General features: G+C 42.2%; 2 protein-coding genes across 2 annotated transcripts; both read right to left on the bottom strand.

Moving 5' to 3' along the window:
• Positions 1-1,943: 1,943 nt before the first annotated feature.
• Positions 1,944-5,543, bottom strand: EAH_00053900 (hypothetical protein, conserved; the record flags this gene model as incomplete). The annotated part of the gene is made up of 2 exons (XM_013397827.1): positions 1,944-5,099; positions 5,292-5,543. 2 exons carry the CDS (start codon positions 5,541-5,543, stop codon positions 1,944-1,946), a joined length of 3,408 nt encoding a protein of 1,135 aa, XP_013253281.1.
• Positions 5,544-6,891: 1,348 nt separating this feature from the next.
• EAH_00053890 (proteasome subunit alpha type 3, putative) lies at positions 6,892-9,756 on the bottom strand (the record flags this gene model as incomplete). The annotated part of the gene is made up of 4 exons (XM_013397826.1): positions 6,892-7,211; positions 7,779-8,015; positions 8,997-9,150; positions 9,688-9,756. 4 exons carry the CDS (start codon positions 9,754-9,756, stop codon positions 6,892-6,894), a joined length of 780 nt encoding a protein of 259 aa, XP_013253280.1.
• Positions 9,757-11,123: the final 1,367 nt, after the last annotated feature.

Here is an 11,123-nt window from a genome sequence, read left to right as displayed (position 1 = left end):
GCTGCTGCTGCTGTTGCTGCTGCTGCTGTTGCTGCTGCTGCTGTTGCTGCTGCTGCTGCTGTTGGTGGTGGTAGTGGTGCTGCCGCTGTTGCTGCTGCTGCTGCTGCTGCTGTTGGTGGTGGTGGTGGTGCTGCTGCTCCTGCTGTTGCTGCTGATGTTGCTGCTGCTGCTCCTGCTGTTGCTGCTGATGCTGCTGCTGCTGATGTTGCTGCTGCTGCTGCTGGTGTTGCTGGTGATTGTGGTACTGCTGCTGTTGGTGGTGGTGGTGGTGCTGCTGCTGCTGATGATGATGCTGTTGATGCTGCTACTGTTGCTGATACTGATGCTGTTCCTGTTCTTGCTGCCCCTGCTGACGCTGAAGCTGCTGCTGCTGTTGCTGCTGTTGCTGATGCTACTGCTGATACTGCTGCTCCCGTTGTTGTTGCTGTTTTGGCTGCGGCTGCTGGCTTTGCTGCTGTTGCTGTTGCTGGTGCTGCTGCAGTAGTGCATATGAATGTGCAGCAGCAGCGTTCTCTGTCGTTTTTGCTGCTGCTGCTGCTGCATCATCTGCGGTGTACCTCCAGCATAAATAAAGGTTTGTTTGCTTCTACACGCATTAGCGCATGCAGCAAGAGCAGCAAAAGAAAGAAATATTCTTTTTTGTTTTAATGCAGATATTCCTTTGCCAGGTCTGCGAGTGGAGAGGGTACCCCATGTAATATTCGTCAAGAGAGAACAAGAAAGCAGCAGCAGCAGCAGCAGCAGCAGCAGCAACAGCAGCAGTGGTAGTAGTAGTGGGGCCTTGGTGGATTCTACAGAAGCAGCACGTGCTGCAGCAGAAACAGCAGCAGCAGCAGCAGCAGCAGCAGATAATGTAGAGGCTTATGCCTGGCGTATAGGAAGTGGGAAGTACAGCAAACAAATAATAACTTTCTCGCATGCAGAAAGAGATACTGTTGCATATGGTGAAGAATTTATTTTAAAATATGCTGCATGCAGACAAATAGATTTAAATGCAAACTCAGATTGCAGCAATAAAGACATAGAAGACCTCTAAATACTACTCGTACATATATGCACAAACACAAACGAAAGAATATATATATCTACACTTACATATACATACATATATTTATACATACATATATATATATATATATATATATATAAATGCATGCATACATATATATATGTATGCGTAAATATACCTGTGCATCTATTTGTAATATATATATATATATATATTATATATATATATATTACAAATAGATGCATATGTATATGCTGTGCTTGACGCTAGCCAGCAACTTTTTATGTTTTTTATTTGTACATACACCGCAAGTGCGGTGCAGTTATAACAATTTTAAATTTCTTCAATAATTTTAATTATTCTTCAACTATTAATTTGTATTTTGTTTTGGTGTTTTCCCCTGGAGCAGCAAATTATTTCTTTTTGTCTATTTATGTGTATCGTTATTATTAATTTTATTATTATTAGTTATTATTAATTTTTTTATTACGCATTTATTTTATTTTATTTTATTACTGTCCATTACTAATATTAATATTATTATTATTATTATTAATTATTATTATGTGGGCGGAATAACAATACTGAGAACTGCTGGATAGCACTTGGCCTCATAGGTGAAGCAGTTTGCTGCTGCTGCAGCAGCAGCAGCAAACTGCAGCAGCAGCAGCAGCAGGGTCTGCAGTCTATATGCGTCGTCAGTCGTAGCATTTGAACCAAAAAAGTAATGAGAGCAGAAGCAAAAGAAGAAAACATAATAAAAAAGAAACAACAGGAAAGAAACCGCAGCAGAAAACAAGTGCTGCAGTTATACAGCAGCAGCAGCAACAGCAGTAGCAGCATGCATATAATAAATAAACCATAATTAATAAGAGTTACAATTAATAAATGATAATAATTAAAGACAAATAAAATTAAAAAAGAAAGATAATCCCTATTCAAAAAACCAGAGGCTGCTGATGCAGCTGCTTGCTGCAGCACCTTGAGGCTGCTGCAGCAGCAAACCCTGCTGCTCTGGGACAGACACAAGCAGCCAATCACTGCTGCTGCTGCTGCTTCTGCTGCTGCTGCTGCTGCTCCTGCAGCGGCTGTGGCGGTTCGGCTCTACTCGCTTGCTGCAGAAGCAGCAACAGCTGCCGCCATTGTTGCTGCTGTTGCAGCAGCAGCCATGCTTCCCCTGCTGCTGCTTCTGCTGCTGCAGCTGGGATTGCCGCCGCTGCTTCAAGCTGCTGCAGCAGCTGCTGTTACAGCTGCTGCTGCTGCTGCTACTGCTGCTGCTGCTGCAAGGAACGCCTTTGCTGCAGTTCGCATTCAACAAACAGGTATGCCCTCTAAAGCTGCACGCTGCCTGGTCACTGCTGCAGCAGCAAGCTGCAGGAGACTGCTGCTTCTGTTGCTGCTGCTGCTGCAGCAGGAGCAGCAGATCGTCAACTTGCTGCCGTAGCGTGCTGCACTGCTGCTGCAGCGAGTTGTGCTCCTCCAGCAGCAATTCATACTCTTTTGAATGCTGCTGCTGCTGCTCCGGCTGTTGCCGTTGCTGCTGCTCCTGCTGCTGCAGCACTTGCAGCTGCTGCTGAACTTCCGCCAGTGTCTCCTGCAGCTGTTCATTCTGCTGCTGCAGCACTTCTAATCGGTGCTGCTGCTGCTGCTGTCGCTGCTGTTGCTGTTGCTGCACGCTGTTCTTGCCTTCAAGTTGAATTCGCAGCTCCTCTCTTTCTTCTATACACCTCAGGAGTTCGTGCTGTAGCTGCTCGTGTTGTTGTTGTTGCTGCTGCTGCTGTTGCTGCTGCTGTTGCTGCTGCTGCTGCAGCAACAGCAAGTGCTGTTCTTTGGTCCTCAACTGCTGCTGCAATTCGAAATACTGCTGTCTGCTGCTCTGTAGCTCATCCAGCAGAAGCTCGCGCTGCTGTTGCTGCTGCTGCTGTTGCTGCTCCTGCTCTTGTTGATGTTGCAGCTGCTGTTCTTGTTGCTGCTGCTGCTGCTGAAGTTGCCTTTGCAAGCAGTGCAGCTCTTGTTGCAGCAGCAGCTCCTGCTGTTTGTGTTGCTGCTGCTTCGTTTCATGCTGCTGCTGCACCTGCTGCTGTTGCTGTTGCTGCTCCTGCAGCTGCTGCTTCAGCTGCTCGCACTGTTGGGTTACGGCTAGGAGTTGTGCTTGCAGCTGCTGCTGTTGCTCTTGCTGCTGCTGCTGCTGCTGCAACTGAGATTCAAGCTGCCGCTGCAGTGATTTGCGCTGTTGCTCCCTCTTCTCCGCTTCCTCTTGCAGCTGCAGCAGCTGCTGCTGCTGCTGTTGCTGCTGCTGTAATATCTGCTGCTGCAGCTCAGTTCGCTGCTGCGCAGCCTCTGATAGCTCTGCTTTTAGTCCTTTCTGCTGCTGCTGCTGGAGCTGCTGCAGCCTCTGCAGCTCCTCGCTGCGCTTCTGTGACTCCTGCTGCTGCTGCAGCAGCAACTGCTGCTGCTGCTGCAGGTCTGATTCCTTCTTCTTAAGCTGTTCACGAAGGTTCTTTTGCTGCTGTGTGCTCTCCTTGAGCTCGTTGCGTAGTTGCTGCAACATCAAGTGCTGCTGCTGCTGTTGCTTCTGTTGCTGTTGTTGCTGCTGCTGCTGTTGTTGTTGCTGCTGCTGCTGTTGTTGTTGCTGCTGCTGCAGTTGCTGCTTCATGGCCTCCATCTGTATTTGTAGCTGCTGCAACTCTTCTGCTTTGCGTCTCAGGTCGTTGTGCAGTTGCTGCTGTTGCTGCTCTCCCTGCTGCAGCAGCTGCTGCTGCTGCTCTCCCTGCTGCAGCTCCTGCAGCAGCTGCGCATCCTTGGCTGCAATCTGCTGCTGCAAGTCCTCTAGTCTCAGGGCTGCTCTTGTCAGCTCTTCGCGCAGCAAGAGCTGCTGCTGTTGCTGCTGCTGTTGCTGCTGCTGGTGCTGTTCGTGCTGCTCTTTCTGCTGCTTGATCATCAACTCCGTAACCTCTTGCTGCTCGTGCTGCAGCTGCTGCTGCTGCTGCTGCTGCTCCACTGCTACATGTAAGTCTGTTCTTAGGCCCTGCAAAAGCTGCAGCAGCTCTTCTCTACACCGCCTCTGATTTTCTTGCTGCTGCTGTTGCTGCATCCGATGTTGCTGTTGCTGCTGCTGCTGCTGCTGCTCTAGGCGCTGCACCTGCAGCAGCAGCAGCTTCTCCCGCTCCCTCTCTGCCTCCTCAGTCTCTCGGAGTTGTTGCATTTGCTGCTGCAGTTGCTGCACAAGCTGCTGCAGCTCGCTGCAGCGCCACTGAGCATCATCTCGTTGCTGCTGCAGCTGCTGCGCCAGTAGCAGTAGCTGTTCATGCGGCTGCTGCTGCTGCTGCTGCTGCTGCGTTAGTGTCTCAGACGGGCTGCGAGTATCTGATGCATGCACGTCTTGCTGCTGCTGCTGCTGCTGCTGCTGGACTGGGCCAGAGTTGGTGGCTTGCTGCAGCAGCAGCAGCACTTTTCTCATTGCACTGCTTGCATGTTCAGCGAGTTGTTTGTCTTTTGCTTCTGTTTTCTTCTGCTGCTGCAGGAGGTCTCGTTGCTTCTGCAGCAGCCCCATGTGCTGCTGCTGCAGCTGCTGCTGCTGCTGCTGCAGCACATTCTCTCGCTCATGAAGCAGCTGCTGCAGCTGCTGCAGCTCCTCCTTTTGTGTCTCTAGCTGCTGCTGCTGCTGCTGCTGCTGCGCCTGAAGCTGCTTCTCTCTTTCTGTGAGTTGTTGCTGTTTAGCATCAAGATCCTCTTTCAAATGCTGCAAGAGCTGCTGCTGCTGCTGCTGCTCTTCATGACTCTGTTGCTGCAGCTGGTGCTGCTGCTGCAGCTGTTGCTGCTCCTGTTGCAGCTCAGCCCTTAGCGTTGCTACCGCTTCGCGTTCAACTTCCAGCAACTGCTGCTGCTGCTGCAGCTCCTGTTGTACCTTCTCCTTTCGGATCTCAAATAGCTGCTGCTGCTGCTGCAGGGCAGCCTGGTGCTGCTGCAACTCTTGCTGCTGCTGTTGCAGCTCTTGCTGTTGCTGTTGCTGCTGCTCCTGCTGCACCTCATGCTCCCGTTGGCTGCGCTCGTAGTCGTCGCTCAGCTCCTCAAAGTCTTCTCGCAGTTGCTGCAAACACACCAGCAGCAGCAGCAGCAGGAACTTCTATACAGCTAGCAGCAAGCGACCAGCAGCAACAGCTGGAAATGCTGTCGAGACAGCAGCAAGAGCAGGAGCAACTATTGGCGCTGCTGATATATAAACAGTAGCAGCATCAGCAGCAGTAGCAGCAGCACGATCGTTAATGGCAGCTAAAATTACCTCAAGCTCACGGGACTGCAGCAGCAGCTGCTGTTCCTTCTGCTGCAGCAGCAGCAGCAACTCAGAGGCTTCCGCTGCAGCAGCAGCTGCTGCTGCCTCTGCTTCCTCCCCAGAGTCCTTCGCCTCATCCTGGGCAGCTTGCTGCAAACAAATAAGCCTTTGCTGCTCTAGCTGCAGGAGTTCTGCTGCAGCCGCTGCAGCTGCTGCAGCGGCTGCTGAGCTCGGCGGGGTGTCCCCCCCTGCTGCGGGCATTAAGCCAGGACGAACATATCTCAGCTTCTGTCGAGAAGGATTCAATTTTTAGCTGCATCCTTCTTCACTGCGGTGTATGTACAGCGTAGGAGCAAGAAGGTAGATACACACACCTACAATCTTGCTCGTCTGGTTTAATATTGCATTTTATTCACATGTTTACATCAATACTTTCAAACATTTCATCAAATATCAGCGGAGTTTCTCTTCGTTGCTACCTGCAGCTTCCCTTTGGTTTGCTGGTGTTGCATGTCTGTGTTGTACGTACACCGAAAGAAGGGAAAGCAGCGGAAAATTGCGGTTAAAATGAGTCTATTTCTCCGATCTCGTGGATCATTTAAATTAAAATACGATATTAATTCATTTGAATCAAAAGAAATAACAAAAAGGATGCAGTCAGCCCTGCAAACGAATAACAGAAAGCCGCTCGCAAGCGCCTGTGTTGTGTTTGGGTGGCGATCTGCAACGAAATCAAAAAAGTAGAAATTTTAATTAAATTCAACAAAAGAATAAATAATTTGTTTTTCCTTTTTATTTTACTTTAATTATATACTTTTCTTCTTTTTACCGCTGCTTTCTTGTATTTCTGCGGCCGCTCCCGATGCTGATGCTTCGCCGTAACACCTGTAGATTTTCTTTTTCAATCGAATAATTAAATTAATTCCTTTTGTTTCTTTTGCAGATTTTTAAAATTACAATAATTAAATTGACTTGTTTTTGCTTTTCTTCATTTGTCTACGAATTTTTTCAGTGGTTGAAGAGCAAGCTAAACATGAATTTATTGACTGCCGTTCTTATCATATTAATGAAGATATTGCACTAAAATTTCTGTGCTTTTTCTTTGGCTTAAGAAGATAAAACAGAGTATTTAAATTATTTCCTTTAATTGATTTATTTAATTACTGGATTCCACTACCTACTTCTCTGTATTCACGCCATCCGTCCCCCTTCCATCGCTCGCTTTAATTGTACTTTTAATTCTTCGCTTTTAATCATTTTCTTTCGCTCACCTTCCTAATTACTTCTCTTTATTGTGCAGTTTACTGCTTCGTCTCTATTTGTCTATTTTTACTATTTACTTGCACTATTTATATTGGCCTTGTTTGTTTTTATTCTTTATTTTTAATGACAACAAAATACTACTATTACTTCATTAATAATAACAATATTAATACTTTTAATAATAATAATACTAATAAAGTTATTCGCCTCAGTGGCTTCTTTCGCTTTATTATATGCTAAAAAGACAGCAGAAAAAACAACAAAAATATTATTATTAGTTTTTTATTAATAATAAGAATATTATTAATAAAAAATAATAATAACAATAGCAATAATAATAAAGAAGTTAATCGCTTTCCATTGCTTCAATAGCATCTTTAGCTTTATTAACAGCAGCAGCAACTCTATCAGGTACCCACAACTCGTAGACAGGCTCTCCTTCTTTAATACTGAGGGAGCTAACCTCAAACTCTACTTTATCTTCTGTTTGTCTTTCTTCTTGTAACACCATTAATATACGGATCAACTCTTCTCCAAGCTCTTGGGGGCTTAAAGAAGATAAAGATAACTTCTCTAACTCTGTCTTTGCTGCTGGTCTATTTCTTCCTGCTGCTGTTCCCAGATATCGAGAGCTGCAGCCACTTGGGTCAATAGAATATATCTCTCCTGCAAAATATAAATAAAATAAACAAACAAACAAACATATATATATATATATTATGCACATGAATAAGTAAGCATAAATACATTTAAATAGATAAATACATATATATATACGTACATAAATAAATAAATATATGTAATATTGCATGCAATAAAACAAACAAACTAACGAAAACAACTAAACAAACAAAAAATAAACAAACAAAGAAATAAACACCTAAAACAATCAAATGAACAAAACAATAAAAGAAGAATACCTTCGACTCGCTGCTATCGCATGACAGTGTTGTGCATATACACTTGCATGCACAAACCAAACAAACAAACAAAACAAAGCAAAGGAGAATAAAATAAAATAAAATAAAATAAAATAAACTAGAATAGAATAACACAGAATAAAGCAAAACAGACTAAAACAAAATAAAACAAAACGAAATAAAGCAAAACAAAACAGGATAAAATAAAATAAAACAAAACAGAGTAAAGTAGAATAAAGAAAAATAAAGAAGAATATATATATATATATATTTGCATGCATGCAAGCATAAATATAAAGAAGAATAGAAATACCTTTAAGCTCTTGATATCCTGTTAAGGGATCTTTCTGGAGGCCTCCTAATATACAAGTTGCACCAAAAGGCCTAACATGCCAGTAGAGAGTAAATGCATGCATAAATAAAGCTATTCTTTCAGCTAAAACACCCAAGGGTATAGACACCCCGTAATGCTTTAAATACGATTGAGCTTCTTCTCGAGCTCTGTGCCATAGTTGGCGACCGTCAGCTGATAAACCCGCTACCACCAAACCTGCACACATGCATGCATGCAGATATAAATATAAATGTAAATATCAATGTAAATATAAATGTAAATATATATATATATATATATTTATTTATTTATGCTTGCATGCATGCAAATATATATATATATATATATATATTTATATTTACATTGATATTTATATTTATACTTATATTTATATGCATATATAAACGTATATTAAGAATTATTATTATTATTACTATTATTATGCAGTTCTATCTGATATAATGTATTATAATAATGTATTCCTATATTTGCATGCATGTATGCAGACACACACATATATTCTTTTCTATTTGTATTATGTTGTTGTTATTTAGTGTTGTAGTTATTGGTGTGCATGCACGCATGCAAATACAGAAATAAATCCCTACAAATCATCAATAGTATTATTGTCACTGCTGTTGATATATATATTATATATTTATAGGCGAATTTATATATATGTATATATATATATATATATATGCATGTACATATATATATATATAGCATACATATAGATAGATACCGTTATTACGTGTATATATGAATATATATATGCATATATACATATATATATATATATATTCATATATTGATAGTATATATACATAAATATATATATATATATATATATATATATAGATTATCTATAATACATATTGTACACATTGTACGATATGTATTGCCTCTCTAGGCGGAGAATATTAAAAACATATTAAAAATAAAGATACAAACAACAAAAAGAGAATGAGACGCACATGCATGCAACCATCAAGGAGAAAGAAGAAACAGACAAACACACTCTAAACCCTAAACCCTAAACCCTAAGCAGAAGTACGAATAAAGACTGCAGAAGACTTTCAAGCGGTAAAACCCTAAACCCCAAACCCTAAATGATAAAAGCCCTCTTACAAAATAATATACAGCGTTAATACCTCCACTGCAAACCCTAAACCCTAAACCCTAAACCCTAATTACCTATATCTTTAGTGACGGGGTATATCCTTCTATTGGAACCTTGTGCAAGCATAACAGAGCCCTTTGGCTTCTCTACAGCAAAAGCAACGCCTCCTTTGCATGCAGCAGCAACACAAAGTGCTGCATTATCTACGGCTTTAGCTGCATACTCCACCTGAAAAAGCAGTAAAAAGAAGCAAATATAAATAAACAAGAAAATATAAATAAGAGCAAATAAACTCCTACAAAGGAGCAATAAGAATACACTAAATGCAGCAAATTAATAAACAATAATATATACACCGTATATAGACAATAATACAAATGCAATAAGCAAGAGACAGAGACAAAGTAATAAATAACACAACTGCGATAGACAGGGAGGGGGGTGAGGGTTGCTGTTGTTGTTTAGCAGCAAGAAGGATATAAACCCTTAGGCAAACCCTAAACCCTCAACAGGAGGGTTTAGGGTTTGTCTAGGGGTCTTAGGGTTTAGGGTTTAGGGCGCCTCATGAAGCTCAAGGCAAGAAGACAATAGTAAAGCCCCAAGCGGGAAACCTTGAAACCCTAAACCCTAAGCCCTAAACCCTAAACCCTAACCGCTCCAGAAAAGAGTGTGAGCTAAGGCGTTGGTGTGCAAGGAAGTAGTGTTTAGGGTTTTGAGATCCCCGGCTTCTGCGTTTAGGGTTTAGGGTTTAGGGTTTAGACGCACCTGAAATACCCGTCCATCGGGTGAGAAAGTGGAGACAGAAAGATCATAGCCTGATCCTAAACCCGCCATGTTCGGGTTTTCTCGTGGTTTCTCGAGGGTTTAGGGTTTAGGGTGTAGGGTTTGAATGCAGAAATGCACAAGCTGTTGAATGGCGTACCTCTGCATGCCCTATGCAGATCAGCACGCGTTATTTTCGTGATTTTCAACAATAAATGCCGAATTTCGGCACTTTTATTGCAAAATTAATGCAAAATACGGAGCAAAACCCCAAAAAATGAACGCCGCAGCATGCGGGTCTGTCGGCAGTGAGCAGAAAAGTTTGAGGTGTATAGGCAGCTGCTGCTTACGTTCATTCAAGAGTTAAACCCGGAATAAATCGGCAAATATTGCAGTAAAATTAATATTAATTGGATATTTAGTCAATATTAGGATTTATTTTTGCTTTTCTCGCTTTCTCAATCCACACACGGCTACACTTTGGGGCTGACACCCCTCCGTTTGTTTAAAACAATTCAAGAATTCGTTCTTTTTACTAGAGGAAAGAGTTTAATTAGTTTTATTTCATACCCTTTATATACGTAAATACTTACACTCTTCTAAATATACTCTTTGCAGATGTAAATATCCACAGATGTCTCTGTACTTCAGAGCGTGTAAATATCAATTAGCGTTTCTCTGTTATGTACACATGTAAATACACGCATATACAAAAGTATCTCCAAAGGAATATATATATATATATACATATATGTATATATGTACATATATGTATATAGGCATTGGGCACTGGGGGTTCGTATCCCGTTTGTATAAACAGATGAATGCACATGCATATACAGAAGTATCTGCAAAGGCATATATATATATATATATATATTATAAATACATATATATACATATAGATGGACATATGGCCGCTAAGCAAATAAGAAGTGTGGCAAAATAGCCTTTAGCATGTGCGGGGCACCTCCTTAGGCGCCAGGACCCCAAACCCTAAACCCTAAACCTTAAACCCCACCCCCCCTAAACCCTAAAGCATTAATCACAAGCCCCAACCCCTCAGTGACTAACGCTAACTCCCGAATTCTACCCCCCAGACAGCAAACCCTAAACCCTAACCTCCAACCCGTAAATCTTAAACGCTAAACCCTAGAAGATAAAACCCTAAGCACTCTTTTATGTAGTTGCACTTATTAATAGGCCTGAACCTGTCTTTTCGGTTTTTGTTTTTATTCTCCACTTCAATTGCCAAACACCTTTTTAGGTTTATTCTCCTCATTCTCTGTTTTGCGTTCTGTCGTAACATAAAATAAACAAAAAATAAATCTGACCCAACTGAGGTGTACGTGCATATTTTGCATGCAACCCTCTCTCTCTCTCTTTGTCTCTCTCTGCCTCTGTCTCTGTCTCTGTCTGCCTATATATATATATATATA

The sequence above is a fragment of the Eimeria acervulina genome, genomic scaffold (genome assembly GCF_000499425.1).
Source record: "Eimeria acervulina Houghton genomic scaffold, Eah_scaff1014, whole genome shotgun sequence".
Lineage (NCBI taxonomy): Eukaryota > Apicomplexa > Conoidasida > Eucoccidiorida > Eimeriidae > Eimeria > Eimeria acervulina.
The sequence above is the reverse complement of the archived record's forward strand: the minus strand, read 5'-3'. Positions and strand labels throughout refer to the sequence as shown.